Raw genomic sequence first — 19,652 nt, 5'->3', positions numbered from 1 at the left:
CCTTGGTATGAAATTACCCAGTTCTCTACACAGTGATTAAATTGCCAAGTATGAACTCGGAATACCCAGGGTCAAAATGAAATTAAATCGGTTCCCAAGCTTTAAAGAAAAATAAGACTAGCTGACAGAGACTGTAAATCTACTCAACCTGTTGGCACATAAAGAAGCTTCAACCGTCCGAAAGCGTTTGCCAGAGCAGTACAAATCCGTAGAATATACTTTTACTAATTGTACCTGACACCTCTTAAGTCCATATTAAAATCTTCCACCCAGCTGAAAGTGCTGTACTCATCCCCTGGAACCAGGTTTTAATCATGTAAATCACACTTTCTTGGCCATTTGCAGGAAGGGCATGAGCAAAGAAAATGTTCAGTTTTATACAATCAGAAGGTTCTTCCTTCTTCTAGGACAAGGGTCACGCTAATCTCATTAGATAATTTTCCAAGCCAAGCAAAAACAAAAACACTAAGCTAACAAAACAAATCCAGCATGAAAAACGATTAGCCAAGGGCACCTGGGTGGCTCAGTTGGTTGAGCGCCCGACTTTGGTTCAGCTCATGATCTTACGGGTTTGTGAGTTTGAGCTCTGCGTCGGGCTCTGTGCTGACAGCTCAGAACCCGGAGCCTGTTTCGGGTTCTGTGTCTCCCCCTCTCTCTGCCCACACCCCCCCCCCCCCCACCACTCGCTCTCTCTCTCTCTCAAAAAGTAAATAACCATTTAAAAAAAAAAGATTAATCAGCCAATACTATTTTTTATTACCTTATGAGCATCTCAGATTAAACCAAAGAAAAAATCAACAGATTTAGAAATGAAGGGCAGAGTGCATCATACATTTAAAATGTGGTATAAACAAACAAACAAAAAAAAACCCTTCTCGGTATAAAGACTTCAGCAAATGTAGACGGCAGATTCAGCAGGAAAAGTGGTAAATAATAGCCGAGAAAGTAAAAAGCTTTGATTAAAGAAGCTTGCAAATTTCTGACAAGTTATAATAAGACCTGGACTGTGGATATAGTCTAAACGAAGGTCTCTGTCAGGCTCACTCTCAGAACCAAAAGGAGAGTTCTTCTCACCATCATGAACTTGGAATGCCAAGGTCGTGATCTTCTGTGTGACAATCATCAGAGGCCTAAAAGGAAGACAGAAGATAATCCATTGGCAGGAGGGCCACTAGAAGAAACTTTCATTCTATTTCCCTGAATGGTGGTGTTTTATCCCGAAGGTTATTCAATAAAATACGAACGCACTGGATTTGAAAAACACATTTTTATTTCCTTTCCAAATCACTTTAAGTAAGTAGATACAACAACACGGAACGAGATCACACCAGAAAGCCTCTCTCGCACTGTTACTCAAAGCCTACAATTCCAGTCCCGGCACCGACTACGTTGTCTGGAACTCGCTAAAAATGCAGACTCGTACACTTCGTTCTGGAACCAGAGAATGGAGACCTGCATCTTACCAAGATCTCCAGGGAACTCAGATGCACAGTAACGTATGAGCAGCATCAGTTGGGGGGACACCTAAATCCAGCGCCCTGCTTCCGCCTGGATGAGGTACATATTCTGGCTTCTTCATTCTAGTATCTTCTGCCATGTGTTGTTCTAGTAAAGGCAATTCTTGCACGTACTTTTTCCGTAGTAAAAGATTCATTTGTGAAACGCAGCCACCTGTCCATAAACCGTTTAGTGACCAAAAATAACACCAATCCTAATCTGAAAAAAGACCTCAAATAAAAACTTGCCTAAGAAGTGGCATCATGTCAACAAGGATGCCAAGATAATTCAATAGAGGCAAGAACAATTTTCTTAAATAGTGATGGCACAACTAGTCACATAAAAAAAGATACAAAAGTAATTAAAACTGCATCGAATACCTAAATGCAGGCTAAAACCATAAATCTCTTAGAAGGAAACACAGGCATAAATCTTTATGACCTTAGGTTGGGTGATGGTTTCTTTTTTTTTAATAATTTTTTGAGACAGAGAGAGAGAGAGAGAGAGACAGAGCGTGAGCAGGGGACGGGCAGAGAGAGAGAGACAGAATCCAAAACGGTTGCCAGGCTCCAGCTGTCAGCACAGAGCCTGGCGTGAGGCTCAAACTCATGAACCAGGAAATCATGACCTGAGCCGAAGTCAGATGCTTAACCGACTGGGCCACCCAGGTGCCCCTTGGTGATGGTTTCTTAAATGCAACGCCAATAACCTGTAACTTCACAGGTAACAAAAGAAAATTATAGATTAAATGGGTATCATTAAAACTTAAAATCCTGTGCTTCAAATGACACACACCATCAAGAAAGTGAGAAGATAGTTCACAGAATGTGCTGAATACATGCGTAAATCACACATCTGATAAGGGACTTGGCACTAGAATATATAAAGAACTCTTACAACTCAATAAGAATAAGACAGTAATATAATTTAAAAATGGCCAAAGGATCTGCATGGACATTTCTCTAGAAAGGATATACAAATGGTAAGAAGTTGCTCTGGCCGAGGTAGAAGCAGATGAAAAGATGCTCAACAATAATCAGCCATCGAAGAAATGCAAATCAAATCATGTGCCCCTTCTCAACCACCAGGATGACTAGAATCAAAAAGACAGATAACAAGCATTGGCCAGGAGCTGGAGAACCCTCATACACTGCCAGTGGGAATATTACATGGTACCTGCTACTTTTTTATTTTTAATGTTTATTTATTTTCGAGACAGAGACAGAGTGTGAGCAGGGGAGGGGCCGAGTGAGAGGGAGACAGACTCTGAAGCAGGCTCCAGGCTCTGAGCTGTCAGCACAGAGCCCGATGCGGGGCTCGAACTCACAAACCATGAGATCATGGCCTGAACCAAGGTCGGACGCTTAACTGACTGAGCCACCCAGGCGCCCTAGTATAAGCTACTTGAGACAGTCCGGCAGTTTCTCAAAAGGTTAAACGTAGAATCGCCGTATAACCAAGCAATCCCACGCCTAGGAACATACCCATGAAAAATAAAAATACACTTACACAAAAACTTGGGCACACATGTTCAGAGCAACATTATTCGTAATAGCCCAAAGGGAAATAACCCAAATGTCCACCAACTGATGAATGAGTAAATGAAATGTGGTATGTCTACACAATAGAGTATTATTCAGCAATAAAAACAATGAAGTCCTGACACATGCTATAATACAAATGGTCCTTAAAAACATTATGCTCGGGGCGCCTGGGTGGCGCAGTCGGTTAAGCGTCCGACTTCAGCCAGGTCACGATCTCGCGGTCCGTGGGTTTGAGCCCCGCGTCGGGCTCTGGGCTGATGGCTCAGAGCCTGGAGCTTGTTTCCGATTCTGTGTCTCCCTCTCTCTCTGCCCCTCCCCCGTTCATGCTCTGTCTCTCTCTGTCCCAAAAATAAATAAACATTGAAAAAAAAAAATCTTAAAAAAACAACAACAACAACAAAAAAAAACATTATGCTAAATGAAAGAAGCCAAACACAAAAGTCATATATTGCACGGTTCCACTGACATGAAATACCTAGGACAGGCAAACCCATAGAGAAAGGAAGTGTTGCCCAAGGCTGGGGCAGTTGGGAGGAAATGAAGACTGAGGGCTAATGCATACCGGTTTCTCTGGGAGGGTGATGAAAATGTCATATAATTAATTATGGTAATGGTTGCACTCTGTAAATCCACTCTGTGAACACATTCAAAATCACTCAATTGTATTCTTCAAATTTTTTTTTAATCTTTAATTTTCTAAAGTTTATTTATTTATTTTGGAGAAGGTGTGCATGGGAGGGGCAGAGAGAGAGAGAGGCAGAAAGAGAGAATCCCAAGCAGGCTCCACACTGTCAGCGCTGGGCTCAGACTCAAATGGTGAGATCATGACCTGAGCTGAAATCAAGAGTCGGACGCTTAACTGACCGAGCCAGGCAGGCATCCCTGAATCGTACTCTTGAAATGAGTGAACTGTAGGATATGTGAATTAGATCTCACCAAGAGGAAGTGGAGTTAGAATCCTCCCACATACTCACTCTTCTATGCATGTAAGGAGGAGTGCCATATGCTCTTGCTCAGAAGCCTTCCTATCTCAACATTTTTCATTGATCCATTTATTTAAACTTATGAGTAGATGAGATGCCAAATTCAGAATGCCCAAGTTATGAGATTTGAGAGTCAAATCCGTAAAGTTACTGACTTAAAAGATGAAACTCAAATACCATCCATGTTGTATTTCAGTCAAAACCCAAAATAGTCCAAGACATGTCGATGATGATTGGAACTCATGCTTACTTTTTGCAAAAATGCAAAACGCGGCACACACGAGCAACTACAAGTACAGGAAGGACGCAAAAAGGCTCCTTGATGCAGCCAACGAACTTCCGCAGAACAACGAGGCCTTAAAACTTGAGTTGTACTCGGATTTTCCACCGCTGAGAAGTGCGCCTTGTGCTGGGGTTTGCACGCACTCACCAGTAGCAGGCGCTGCCCTTGCATCCATGGGAACCATCCGGTCAATCTGAAATCGAGGTTTGAGTCCAGCGTGGTGGAGGCAGGGCCATTTCTCTTTTGTCCGATAACATTTTTCATGATTAAGAAATAAAAAAGATAAACAGGCCAACTTCTGGGGAAGATGCTAAAATAGGAGGATCCTAAGCTCACCTCATCCCATGGATACAGCCAGACAACAGCCACATCGGTGTAGAGGACCCAAACAAGGACCTGAAGACTGACAGAACAGGGTCACCACAGCTAAACGGAGAGAAGAGGCCCCACTGAAAAGAGTAGGAAGTGTGCAAACACGGCTGGGAACCAAACTGACCCATGAGACTGTCTGTGGGAAGGAGGGGCACTGTGAGCATGGAGAAGAGCAGACCCCACACCAGACACCGGGAAAATAAACCCCCCTCACGTTTTGCTTTGAAAACCACGGCGGCTTAACGCCAGCAGTCCTTAAAACCAGCGGCACGTAACACCTAGAACCTTAAAAACCGGCAGGCTCAGCTCTGGGACAGCTGGAGCTTCATAGGAGACGGAGTCCTGGACCCTAAAGAGACAGCATGACAAACAGGCCTGCTGAGATACAGCACAGAAGCAGCAATTTGAAAAATACCTGGGGTATACTGTGGTATACAGGAAGGAGATTTACTAATCTCAGAGCGTGTGCTTGAGAGGCAGGGATCTTTAGGAGTCTTCTCCAAACACAAAACAGCTGGCGGGCGCCATTTCTCTCCCCTACATCCCTGCCTAAATAGGACACCTGTGGGAACCGGCGCAAATACTCTCCAATTAGCTTGGTGATACCGCACAACCCCCACTCTCCTGCCCCATCTAATCTGCCCTTGGCAGGAGTCCATCCAAAGCAGCCCCACAAGCTGGCATTGTGCAAGCAACTGCCACAGGGGCCAGCCCACTCTAAGTGACTCCTGCCTTGGGGAGGCAGGTAGAAGAAGATAACCACACACACCAGTTAGACTCTGGCCCCAGCAGTGGGCTGGGGCAGACATCGGGTCTGACTGCAGACCCCACACACCAACTAGAGCCTGGCAGGGGACAAAACGGGAAGAGCACCCTGCAGTTCAGTGTGACCACAGCTCTGAAAAATTCCTGGTCTGACCCGACTCAAGCCCGAGGTAGCCCAACTGGCCCATTAGACACACAGGGACCAGATCCTGCCCACAACGGGCAAAGAGAGCCACTGCAGACAACTGGTCTGAAGGCAAATGCAGCTCAGTCACAACAATAGGGTGCGCTCAACACACAGAGGAAGCAAAACCATAAAGCACCAGGTTCTGGTGAACATGGAACATTGCACTGTAGGGCACTAAGGGACCCCTTCTTCATAATGCCACTGCTTTCAACAGCAGGAGACACTGCTGACTTTCCTAACACAAAGAAACAGACACAGAGAGTTAGACAAAATGAGACAGAGGACTATGTTCCAAATGAAAGAACAGTACAAAAATCACAGCAAGAGAGCCAAATGAAACAGAGATAAGTAATATGCCTGAGAGAGAAAGTAATGTTCATAAAGATACTCATGGGACTGGAGAAAAGAGTGGAGGATCTCAGTGATATGTTCAACAAAGAGAAAACATAAAAATGAGCCAATCAGAGATAAAGAACTCAGTAACTAAAATTTATACAGGAAGGAATAAATAGTAGACTAGACTAGAGAAAGCAGAAGAATGGGTCAGTGAACTGGAGGACAGAGTAATGGAAGCAATCAAGCTGAACAGGAGAGAGAAAAAAGAATAATAAAAAATAAGAATAGACTAAGGGAACTCAGTGACACCATAAAACATAAAAACACTCACATTATAGGGGTCCTGGAAGGAGAAGAAAGAGAAGAGGGGGAAGAAAATTTATGTCAAGAAATACTGGGTGAAAACTTTCCTAATCTGGGAAAGGAAACAGAACTCCAAATCCAGGAAGCCAGAGAGCACCACCCAAAAATCAACCCAAGGAGGTCCACACCAAGACATTAAAAATTAAAATGGCAAAACATAGTGGTAAAGAGAAACATTTTACAACAGCAAAAGAAAATTATTACATACACAGAAACCCCACAAGGCTATCAATAGATTTTTCAGCAGAAACTTTGCAGGCCAGAAGGGAGTAGTACAATATATTCAAATGCTGCAAGGAAAAAATCTCCGGTTAAAAATACTCCATCCAGCAAGGTTATCATTCATAACAGAAGGAGAGATAAATAATTCCACAGATAACATCAATAAAATTGATAAACCATTAGCCAGACTCATCAAAAAAGAAAGAGAATTCAAATAAACAAAATCAGAATTGAATGAGAAGAAATAACAACCAACACCACAGAAATACAAAGGACTACAACAGAATATTATGAAAAATCATATGTCAACAAAATGGACAACTTAGAAGAAATGGATAAATTACTAGAAACATACAACCTCCCAAAAATGAATCAGGAAGAAATAGGAATTTTGAACAGACCAATTACCAACAATAAAATTGAATCTCAACTCCAGGACCAGACAGCTTCATAGGTTAATTCCACCAACGATTTAAAGAAGAGTTAATACCTATTATTCTCAAATAATCCAAAAAAATACAAGAGGAAAGAAAACTTCCAAATTTCTTCTATGAGGCCTGTGCTACCTTGATACCAAAATCAGATAAAGTCACTACAAACAAAGAAAAAAAAAAAGAGAACTACAGGCCAATATCTCTGATAAACATAGATGCAAAAAGCCTCAACAAAATATTAGCAAACTACATCCAACAACATGTTAAAAAAATCATTTACCACAATCAAGTGGCATTTATTCCCAGAATGCAAGGGTAGTTCAATACTCACAAATCCATCAGATCAATAAGAGGATAAAAATCATGTGATCATTTCAAGATGCAGAAAAAACATTTCACAGAGTACTATATCTATTCATGATAAAAACTCTTAAAGTAGGCTAAGAGGGAACGTACCTCAACATAATAAAGGCCATATATAAAAAACCCACAACTAACATCATATTCAATGGTGAAAAACCGAGTTTTCCCCCTAAGATCAGGAACAAGCCATGGATGTCCACAAAAGTGTCCAACCACTTTTATTCAACATAATACAGAAGGTCCCAGTCACAGCAATCAGACAAAAAAAAAAAAAAAAAAAGGAATAAAAGGCATATAAACCGGTAACCAAGATGTAAAACTTCCACTATTTGCATATGACATGAACCATATATAGAAAACTTGAAAGAGTCTAACAAAAAACTATGAACTGATAAGGAAATTCAGGAAGATTGCAGGATCCAAAATCAATGTACAGAAATCTGTTGCATTTCTATACACTAATAATGAAGTAGCAGAAAGAAAATTTAAAAATACAATCCCATTTACAACTGCACCAAAAATAACAGAATACCTAGGAAGAAATTAACCAAGGAGGTGAAAGACCTGTGCTTTGTAAACTATAAAATATTAATGAAAGAAATTGAAGACAACAGAAACACATGGAAAAATATTCCATGCTCACAGACTGGAAGAACAAATATTGGTAAAATGTCTATACTATCCAAAGCAATCCACAGATTTACTGTACTCCCTATCAAAATACCAACATTTTTCACAAAACTAGAATAAAGAATCCTAAAATTTGTATGGAACCACAAAAGGACCTAAATTTCAAAAACAAATCTTGAAAAAAGAAAAAGCTGGAGGTATCACTATTCTAGACTTCAAGTTATATTACTAAGCTGTAATAATCAAAATAGTAAGGTACTGCCACAAAAATAGACACACATTTCAATAGAACACAAAGGAGCCCAGAAGAAACCCGCAATTTTATGTTCAATTAATCTTTGAGAAAAGAAGAAAGAATACGCAATGGGAAAAAGTCTCTTCAGCAACTGGTGTTGGGAAAACTGGAAAGCTACATCCAAAAGAATGACACTGGACCATTTTCTCACATCATACACAAAAATAAACTCAAAATGGATTAAAGACCTAAATATGAGACCCAAAACCATCAAAATCCTAGAAGAAAGTACAGGCAGTAATTTCTCTGACATTGGCTGTGACATTTTTCTAGATAGATCTCCTGAGACAAGGGAAACAAAAGCAAAAATAAACTAGTGGGACTATATCAAAATAAAAAGCTTCTTCACAGCAAAGGAAACAATCACCAAAACTAAAAGACAACCTACAGAATGGCAGAGAATATTTTCAAATGACATATCCAATAAAGGGTTAATATCCAAAACGTATAAAGAACGGATACAACGCCACACCCAAAAAACAAATAATCCAATTAAAAATGGGCAAAAGACACGAACAGACATTTCTCCACAGAAGACGTGCAGATGGTCAACAGACACATAAAATGACGCTCAAAATCACTCATCATCAGGGAAATGCAAATCAAAGCCACAATGAAATATCACTTCACACTTATGAACATGGCTAAAATCCAAAACACAAGAAATAACAAGTGTTGCCGAGGATGTGAAAAAAAAAAGGAACCCTAGTGCACTATCGGTGGGAATGCAAACTGGTGCAGCCACTGTGGAAAATCATATGGAGGTTCCTCAAAAAGTGAAAAGTAAAATTACCATATGATCCAGGAATTCAACTACTAGGTATTTAACCAAGGAATATAAAAACACTAATTCAAAACAATATATGCACCCCTGTTTACTGCAGAATTATTTACCATGGCCAAAATATTAAAGCAGCCCAGCATCCATCAATAGATGAATGAATAAAGAAGATGTAGTATGTACACATACATGCAATGGAATATTGCTCAGCTAGAAGAACGAATGAAATCTTGCCATTTGCAACAACATGGATGGATCTAGGGAGTATAATGCTAAGTGAAATAAGTCAGTCAGAAAAAGACAAATACCGTATGACCTCACTCCTATTTGGACTTTAAGAAAGAAAACAAACGAACAAAAACTTAAAAAGAAACAAACAAAAAAACAGACCCTTAAGTACAAAGAACAAACTGATGGTTATCAGAGGGAGGTGGGTGTGGGGACTGGTAAAATAGGTGAAGGAAATTAAGACTATACTAATCATGATGAGCCCAGAGTAATGTATAAAATTATTGATTCAGTATACTGTACACCTGAAACTAATATGACACTCTATGTTAATTATACTGAAATTTTAAAAGTCAACAGAAGGAAAAATTTATACATGTATAAGGAAAGAAAATCACTTTTTTTTTCTGATTATGGTTCCAATTTGGAGAAAGACATATAGAGAAAAATGAATAAGGGAAAACAGGCAGATGGAGATGTGATTAGGGTAGAAGGAACAATGCCACTCCCTACACACACACACACACACACACACACACACACACACACAGAAAATCAGTGCCTTCCTACAAACTCCGGGCAATTTACCAGAAGTGGTACCCATTCGTCCATGTCTATTTTCCGTATCAACTCCCACCAAAAAATAACCTGTCTTTTAAAACATTAAACAGAAACTCAATTTTGAACAACATTCCAATAAAACCTACCTAGTTTACCTTACTCTTTGGAGCTAGGGTGGTTAAGTTCTCTGTCCTGGTAAAACTGAGACGGGGCAATGATATAAAGTTGGCTGGCCAGCATCACGCCAGATCTGACATTCAAGGATCTTATTTCCTCCAACAGGTAATTTTAGATCCAAAAGAGTATATTTTGCATTTTCATTACTCTTTTCTTTATAATAAAAGTCCTCTTTTATTGTAATATTGTAATACTAATATATTAGGAAAGCAAAGAGTCAGGCAAGCCTGAGTTAGACAGGGTGGGAGAATAGGAATATGACAAACTTTCAATCAACGGCAACCTAGGCTGGGACTGCCATCTTGCACAACCAGGGGCTCCAAATGCAACATGAACTATGCAACTAGTAGCCTTAACTCAGCAGCTGAGGAACACAGGAGGCTCGGACAGTACTCCCTCATCTCTGTTGCTTCTGCCCCACTGGTAACCCCCACTCCCTGGATTACCAAAGAAGGAGGTGATGGTATGACAACTTCAGTAGAATGTTACCAAACTCCTATCAACTCTTCCAGCATCAGGAAGAATATGGAGGGCTCCAGAAGTCACAGCAAACAAAACAGATGGTTCCATCAGCTCCCCAGGACTACAACCAAGGGTAGCGGGAACTCTTCTCCACTTAGTTCAAAGTTCACCGAGTATCTGTTGGGAACCATCCAGTGGTCAATCAGAGTAGAACAGGCTTACCCTTCGCATTAATCTTTCCAAAGTTGTAATCTCCACACTCTCTCACTCAACAATAACAGAATCATCAGTTCTCCATTCTAATAGGCACCCACCAAATATACTTACTTGGTAGAACTTATACTCACGTCTGGGAATTAAATTCCAAGTGACTATACTAGTTATCAAAGAGCTGACAGAAGCCTGAAGAAGCACGAAATAAGCAAATCTCCCTGCAGACATGACTTCTTTGCCCATATTATAAAACCCAATTATTTGCACATACTGAGTTGGTCAGGTGGAGGAGCCAGGATGTCATAAACCAAGAGAAGAAAACATTTCCCAGACAAATGATCATCTCTAGCAGCAAGGGGTGCAGACAAGTGATATTTCTATTATGCCCCAGTAAGGTAAAAGGGAACACAAAGGGTATTGTTCTACTCCTCTAGACCATTTCACCATAATATGCATGCATATGCATTCATAATATGCATACTTGCAAATATATTTAAGTATTATTTATGATTTCTCATTATAATCATATAAAAGAATAAAACAATTATTAAAATCACCAATAAAGACCTCCCAACAGAACTACTGTCTCAGCATTTTGATTATTTCCTACCAGGCCTTACTACGCATGTCCACGTTCATAAAAATGGGAATCTTTTTTTTTCTTTTATTTTTGAACGTTTATTTTTATTTTGAGAAAGAGCACCAGCAAGGGAGGGGCAGAGAGGGGGAGACAGAATCCCAAGCAGGCTCCATGCTGTTAGCACAGAACCCAAGGTGGGGCTTGATCCCATGAACTGTGAGACCATGACCTGAGCCAAAACCAAGAGTCAGATGCTTAACTGACTGAGCCACCCAGTCAGGGACTGAGCGCCCCTAAAAGTGGGAGTCTTAAGTCACGTATTAGTTTTGTGGATTTGATTTTCCATTGTATTGTAAGCATTTTCCAGTGTCCTTAAACATTCTTTGAAGACAACATTTTCAGTGGACACGTATTAGTACCATGATTTAATCATTCACCTCTTTTGGACCATTTAGGATGCTAACAGCTTTTCACTATTGACAACAGCTGAACACCCTTAGGAATACATTTGATTTCCTTAAGGTAATTCAATTCCTAGGAATTTCTCCTATCATAGAATATGAGCTTAAAAAAAAAATTCCTGCTTGAAATTTTATGGCTAAGTTGCCTTCCAGAAGGGGACGGTACCAATTTGTACTCCCACTATCAGTGTATAAGCGTTCTTGTTTCAGACTGTTCTCAAAAACACACGGGCAGCTCAAATTGCCAACATGATGGGAGAGCAATTAGCTGCCTGAATCGGCCGAGCCTGCAAAGAGGAAATGAGGGTGCTTCTTTCTGCTTCCCTCAGAAATATCAATTTGTACCCTTCTGGGAACAAGACAGAAGAATGAGCTCACTTCCACACACTTCAAAGGAATCAAGTACCCGCTTTATTACCAGCAACTGTTGAGCGTCCTGCAGGGGAACAGTAAATGTTCTGGTATTTTTAACAGCCCACATTCACAGAGAAAACACAAAGGCTATTCGCCACTAATAAAAGCGTGTTGTCTGTGGTATCCTCGCCATTAACAACAGTCCAGCCCACAAAAACCTGATTACTTTCAGAAAGTCAAATAAAATGCCACGCCCCAGAGTAATTTAAAGTATGAGTTTAGCTGTTACTCCCAAATTAAAAACATATATATGTTGTTTGGCACAAATGCTGATCTCCTCTAATCCCACTCAATTCCTGTCTGTGCTCTTATCCTAAAGACGTTTATAGGGGTGCCTGAGTGGCTCAGTTAAGTGTCCAGCTCTTGGTTTCAGCTCAGGTCATGATCTCACAGTCCCTGGGTTCAAGCTCCCGGTCGGGCTCTGACAGTGTGGAGCCTGTTTGGGATTCTCTGTCTCCCTCTCTCTCTGCCCCTCTCCTACTCATGGCCATGCACTTACACTCACTCTCTCTCTCTCCCCCAAAATAAAAAAAAATAAATAAATAAATAAAGACATAATAAAGTATGTTAAGCTCTTCAGTTTGGAAGCATGCTACAAAGAGAACAGCTATCTCGTTAGGCTGTTTTAAAACACCAGGTTCAACTTCAAGACAGAACTTTAGGAGCACCTGGGTGGCTCAGTCAGTTGTGCATCCGACTTCGGCTCAGGTCATGATCTCACGGTTCACCGGTTCAAGCCCTGCATCGGGCTCTGTGCTGACAGCTCAGAGCCTGGAGCCTGCTTCGGCTTCTGTGTCTCCCTCTCTCTGCCCCTTCTCCGCTCATGTGCTCTCTCGCTCTCTCCCTCTCTCTCAAAAATAAATAAACATTAAAATAAATTAAAAATTACGTTTAATGCTGTAACTTCCTGGCTGTATCGTTATCTTTGTTGCTCCCGTATTTTCCACATGTTGCTAACGTGTCATTAAAAAGTAAAAAGTTGTGAACTTGTTTCAGAAAAACTCAACAACAACCATGTTCCACAACATACAGGGAGGGAAATGCAGAAAGGAGACGAGTCAGAGAGAAACGTAAAATCCCAGGAACCCAAGGATAAGAACCAATGCATGAAAGACCAAACCACAGTCACAGAAACTTCAGGACACCAGTCTTTGTGGCCAAAACCAACACTTCTGGCTTCCCGAGCCTCTTCAAGGTGGGACAGTTAAGTCGCAAAATTTGCAAAGTTCGCAGAACTGAGCTGTGAGTTGCAACACCTTTATTTCACTACCTCCCCTCCGATAACTCATGAAAGGAAGTGCAATTCAACTGGAGGGGAGACCCCAGGCTCTGCCTGACCTCACGCTGCTGCAGAGAACAGACCAAATTCCCCAGGAAGGAACATGGTGAATATACAATGTGTTAGGAGGAATCACCCTGCTTCAGTGTCCATTCCTCAAGATTCATAAACAGCTGTTCCTAAACAAACAGCGACAGAGTGTAGAATTTTCACTTATCTGCCCACGGTCATCACCAGGTGACCATCAGGAGAGGGGTGGCCCAGCAGGTTAGGGCCAAGAAAAAACTTTTGCAGCCCAGCATGGAGACCCTTGCTGTGCTGGGTATTACCTTCAAGTCACTAGAAGCCTAGGGAATCTGGGGGAAGGGTCAGGACGGGAACCATTTATCGGCTGGGAGCGAAAAATTTCTGTATTATTAATTAGTAGGAGATAAACACCAAGTCCATGTTAAGAGCATTGTACCAGAGGACTGGAAACGTTTCCTTTAAAGAGGAAGACAGTAAATACTGTAGGCTTTGCAGGCGACATGGTTTTGTCATGACTATGCAACTCTACCGCTGTAGTGCAAGAGAGGCCAGAGACAACACGTAATGACCCGGTGCCCAGTTGTGTTCCATTGGAACTCTACAGAAACAAGCGGCAGGACAGACATGGCCCACGGGCCATCGGCTGCCACCCCAACCTTACAACACAGCAGGGCCAACAGTCCTGCAGAGCAATCAAACCTTCAGCCCCAACCTCATTAGCACAGTCTTACCAACCGATTGAACCAGCCACCAAGGAGTCTCTTGTGCAGCCTTGATCTTTACAGACCCCGAGAGACGGAGTGCAAGTCTGCAGTCGGGCCCTCCCCCCCAAATTAATACACTCACCCAGAAAAGTCTGTAGTGAGAATTCCATAGTGGAAGATGTATATCCGGCTGATGTGGCATATTGTAAGGTATCCCATTGCTACAAAGAAGGAGTATCTGAAAGCAGAAGAGAGAAGATCGGATGATTACGCGTGGCAGTAACACGATCGGCTTTCTCCTCTTCCTCTCCCTCCCTCCCCACATATCGTCAGTCACAAAGTCCTCTCTGCTTGGTCTGTAACCCGGCTGATCCCCTCCGCTCACTTTTGCATTCACTGCCTGGGACCCTTCATCTTTTCTCACCTGCACACAGCACCATGGAGTCACCCCGGAGGGCTTTACAAATTGCCGATGCCTGGGCCTCACCCCTGCTATTCTGGCTTAACTGGTACAGGATACATCCAGCAGGTGTAATTTCATCGTGCAGCCAGAGCTGCGAAGCAAGAACCTGCAAGATCTTGCGCTCAGATTCTCCTCCTCAGAAACCACTGTGTCTACACAACGATCTTTGTAAAATACAAACCAAACCAGCATTATGCCGCCGACCTCTCCCTTCCTGAAATACTTTGTTCTCTTGGCTTCTCTTCTCCGTGATTGCTTCCCGCCTCTCTGGTTAATGCTTCCAAGGTTCTTGCTCAGCTTGTCTTCCTCCACTTACTCCTTAGGTGTGAGCATTCCCAGTGCCCTGCTGGGCACACCCCTGCCCAAGCCTGAGGTTTCAGTTACCACACACCAAGGTCACGGCCTGGCTTCCTTCCGACACCTGCCATGACCACTGGGGTACGAACCAGCAACACAAAGACAGACAGACACACACACACACACACACACACACACACACACACATACATCGTTCAGAACATTCATCAACTTGTAATCACACATATGTGACATTAAAGAACAAAAATTCAACTAAGTAAACTTTGAAGATCGAATTATCTTTGTTAAGCGATTTGTTGACCTGGCTGCACCCCACTTAGCAAATAGAGGGGTGCTCCGAGGAGTTGCACAAAATGGAAGGTTTTTACAGGAAGGAGGGTGGCACAGGGAAGTGACTAGGAAAAGAAGGGATTGTTTCAGGCAAGGCCACTTTCCCTTAGGAAGAAGGGTCTCTTCACGCAGACGACCTCATGTTCCTTTTGGGGGATGGAGAGGGCCCATGGGATAGACTCCAGAGGTCATTAGTGCTGACCAGAAAATTCCTGGCTGACTGGTTAAGACCTACATTTCTGGGGGAGTTTGAAACTGCCCTGAGCCCTAGTTTGGTGAGTTGGCCTACGTGACTCCATTTTGGGTGTGTGGTCTTCTTTTTCATAATGATCATCAAATTAACTGTTGTCTCCCTTACTAGACCATGAAGGCAAGAACGTCTTGTGTGTTTCACTCACAAGAGTGGCCTCCTGGGTGCTAAGTGAACAAAAACCAAATAAATGTTATTTGTCTTAAAAGTCTCCAATGGCTCCCACTGTCCAGTCACATCAAAACTCCTAAACGCAGCAGGCGATGTGCTCCTGCACGGAGCTCTACCTTTCCCTCGTGGACTCCTCTCTGAGCACACCCCGCGTCCCCTTATGCTCAGACGACACCGGCCGCTCTCTCTCCACAATTACAGCTTGCATCTCCAGGCCAGATGTCTTCCGCACACCCCTTCCTCTGCCTGCAACTCCCCCCTCCGTCCTCCAGCCTACCTAGGAAGTGTCTAATTACCAGGTAAGGCCGGGCTCCGGGTCAGTCCCCCCCTCACCGGCTTGCTCCACCCCTCCCCTCCTACCCCCAGCACAATTCACTGTTCTGCTCCTGGTAGATCTCCAGTGCTCCATGCCAACCTCATCATTATGATGCTGAAATTATATGCATGTGTCTGTTACGCCAACTCACCATGACCTGGAGCACCCCAACCCTTGGCCATAGAGGGGGTTGGTGTATGGTTAGCTGAAAGGCACTGAAAGGAGCACATTCAACATTTTAAATGGTGCAGGAGCCCATCAGAAACAGACATAAATTTAGAAGGTATAACACTGAAACATGGGTCATAAAACAGAGATGAAGCATATTCTCAAATTATATTGAAATTCACGAGTTCATGTTAAAATAACTCATGGAGACCGAATGGTGAGGTAAGAATCATAAAAATGCACTTGGTAGCAAGGGAGAGCCAGCTAGTGGGAGTGAAGCAGTTCTGTAAACTCTAAAGCACTACATAACTTTACGTTCTCTTTGCAAACAAAGACGTCCTGACACAAAATAAGACTTTCCCTGCCTCGGGTTCATCCTTAACCCTTTCCCAAACAGAAAGATGGTGAACAAAGCAGGACTGAGAGAAAACTCCCTGAAGGGCTGAGCAGAAGCAGAATGGTGCTAGTTAGGCCCTTCTGCCTCCAGACTCTGTGTTCTCTCTCCAGCCAGTTTGTGAAGGTCAAGGCAAAAGCACGAGGCAGATACAAAAGACAAATTCTCCCACGGCCCTCTTGAACGCAACCATACCTGCTTCCTCTTTCTCCTTCGCAAGAGCTAGACCCATACCTTCCCCTGCCCCCCAGCCCAGCAAAGAAAGGGACTTCAGCTCAGTAGTTATAACAAGTACTGTGTCCCGAGACAACAGCACAATGCATTCATGCTCTGGACGCACCTGAAAAATCTAAGGAATCCAGGAGTGGTAGAGAGACTACGCATTATGTTCTGGAGACAGACCAACAGGACTTCAAAGCCCAGCAATGGCAGAGCTAATGTGGGAAGTTTAAATACTAGCTATTTTATGAAGGAAGGATGTGGCAGAGACTGGGGCATGAGTGATGGTAACATTCCCCTGCTGACCTGGGTGGTGGTAACATGGATGTATTCATTTATGAAAATTCCCTATCTGTACACCTATTTACCTCTCTGAGCATTCATTTCTTCAACCTGTGGGGAGGGGGGGAATCTGTATCCCAATTAATTGTCCTAGAGAGAATATATTTGTAATAATGACGTGAAGTATTAAATATATTACATGATATACTAAGAGTTTATAGATTCAAAATAATGAAACAGAACTATTTTTTGTAATGTTTTTGTTCTTATTTATGAGAGAGAGAGAGAGAGAGAGCATGAGCAGGGGAGGGGCAAAGGTGGGGGGGGGCACGGACAGAGGATCAGAAGCAGGCTGTGCACTGATAGCAGGGAGCCCGACGCAGGGCTCAAACTCACAAACTGAGATCACGGCCTGAGCCGAAGTCGGACGCTCAACTGACTGAGCCACCCAGACACCCTGAAACATATCTATTTAAAAGAGCATGGCTTAGCACTTGGCACAAAGCAGGTACCCCAAAATTGGCAACTTATCACCATGTTCTCACAGAGGCGGTCTATCCTAGGAGATACAAACTATATTCTGCTCCAATTGGTCTGGATATGATCAATTAACACCTGTGATTTCTGCCCAACATAGAGGCTTGGGAAGGAAACAGAGTTGGCGCCCCAAGAAATCTGTAGACAAAGAGAAAACAGTATGTCTAGAAATCGGTTAACTCCCTATAGCGGCAAAGCCTGACCTTCCCCGACTCTCCCCAGCCATGTGACAGAACTCTTGTAACTGGCTCGGCAAGGGGAAGAAAACGACTCACAAAGAATCACGAAATCCTGATCCTGAAGAAACCTTAAGTTCAAACTATCACACACGCCACATTTTATAGGTGGGAAATCTGATGTACAGAGAGGCTGCATGACCCTTCTGAACTCACGCTGCCAGAGAGAGCCAGATTTCCAGTCTCATGTTCTTTCCCTGCATCAATAGGAAGCAATTTCCCTCCGTCAGGAACCATGAACCACTCCCTACTTCCGCAGTGCTGGCAAAGAAAGAGCTTGTGCTGGAGTCCTTTTTGGTCTTATGACCCGGGCCTCTGCTACCACAGTATTACTGTGGTGGGACAGACACAGCCTGTCCGTAAACTGCTCGGCTCAGCCAAGGCTGGAGTGTTCCATTCCTGGCCAGAGGCTGACACTGGGCCCCGCACGGAACAAGCATGTGCTTGCAGGTTCTTGACTCTCTGAAAAATGGTCCACACCGATCGGGATCACACAAGTGTGGAGAGAGCTGACAAATCACAATTTGTAAGGTAGTTAAAAATATGCTACAGAGATATACCCAATTTTTACTAACTGTTGAATGGCTTCCAAACTCAAGTTTGGGGAAAGCCAGACATTTTCACCTCCCACTAACAACAGCATTTTGTCATAATATGGAGCATTCCCAAAGCCCATTCTTACCAAATCAGAAATATAGATTTCCTATTTCCCTTCTGAAGGAGTGACACTATCCCTTTCAAGGAGGGCTTTCAGAAGGAAGAGGATGGCAATTCAATTTTTCAGAACTCATCCAGACACTAAGTTGGGTGAAAATAAAATTTTAAAGCATACAAAAATACTTTCCCTTAAAAATTTTTTCCCTCGGAAACAGGAAATTTATTGTAAGTAATTTACAAGACTATACATTAAAAAGTGAAATTTCAATGATTTGCAGAAGGAAAACTATTGTGCTAATAGTCTTCTTAATCAGAGTTTTCGGGGAGCCTGGATGGCTCACTTGGTTGAGCCTCTAGGGCTCAGAGACTCTTGATTTCAGCTCAGATCACGATCTCAGGCTCATGAGATCGAGCCCTGTGTTGGGCTCTACACTGGGCTCTATGCTGGGCATGGAACTTGCTTAAGATTCTCTCTCCCTCTCCCTCTGCCCCACCCCCACTTGCACATGAACTCTCTCTCTCTCTCTCTCTCTCTCTCTCTCTCTCTCTCTCTTTCTCTCTCTAAAAAAAAAAAATCAAAGAGCTTTCTGAAACTAAAATAAGGCATCTGCTTTTTCAGGGAAGCCAGCAGAAAAGAACTTACAACAGGACAAATGTCTTTTCAAAGATATTCATTCATTCCGTAAATATTTATTGAGACTTTACTTGTGACAGATACTGTTCTAGGCTCTGTGGACACAACAGTGGACTGTGTTTTCACGTTTCAGTGTTACAGAAAGACAGAACGAATGCTGGGGTTTCACAAAGACCACAGGAAACACAGACAATGCTAAACAGATACCCAGGTGTCTGAATCGATTATCCAAGCACGTTGCCTTCAAGGCAGAATTAAGTTACTTCTCTACTTTCAAATCAAAATATCACAGTAAGAATATTTCTTCCTCTTTTGACCATTTTAGTATACATATTTGAAGTACACAAAGTTTTGACACAGGTCCACGCCTGGAAAGCCACAGCCAAATTCAAGATAACAGACATATCCGTCACCCCCCCCCCAAGTGTCTTCCTGCCTCTCCGATCCCTGTCACATCTCCCTGTGCCGCCCCACCCCGGGGAGCCTCTGATCTGTTCTCTGTCACTTCAGATTAGT

The 19,652-nt window shown here is 42.7% G+C and overlaps 1 protein-coding gene across 8 annotated transcripts in view; it reads right to left on the bottom strand.

Annotated features, from left to right (window-relative positions):
- The window catches only part of MBOAT1 (membrane bound O-acyltransferase domain containing 1), a 103,862-nt gene that overhangs the window by 24,375 nt on the left and 59,835 nt on the right, over positions 1 to 19,652 (bottom strand). For all 8 annotated transcript variants that reach the window (XM_045057066.1, XM_045057064.1, XM_023253625.2 and 5 more), the window contains 2 exons: positions 14,304 to 14,399; positions 1,075 to 1,130 (listed from right to left, as the gene is read on the bottom strand). In XM_045057066.1, the coding sequence (XP_044913001.1) occupies positions 1,075 to 1,130; positions 14,304 to 14,399 (152 nt within the window). The remainder of the gene's footprint in view (positions 1 to 1,074; positions 1,131 to 14,303; positions 14,400 to 19,652) is intronic.

The sequence above is a fragment of the Felis catus genome, chromosome B2 (assembly GCF_018350175.1).
Source record: "Felis catus isolate Fca126 chromosome B2, F.catus_Fca126_mat1.0, whole genome shotgun sequence".
Classification (NCBI taxonomy): domain Eukaryota; kingdom Metazoa; phylum Chordata; class Mammalia; order Carnivora; family Felidae; genus Felis; species Felis catus.
Note: the sequence above shows the minus strand (reverse complement) of the source record. Positions and strands in the feature narration are given on the sequence as shown.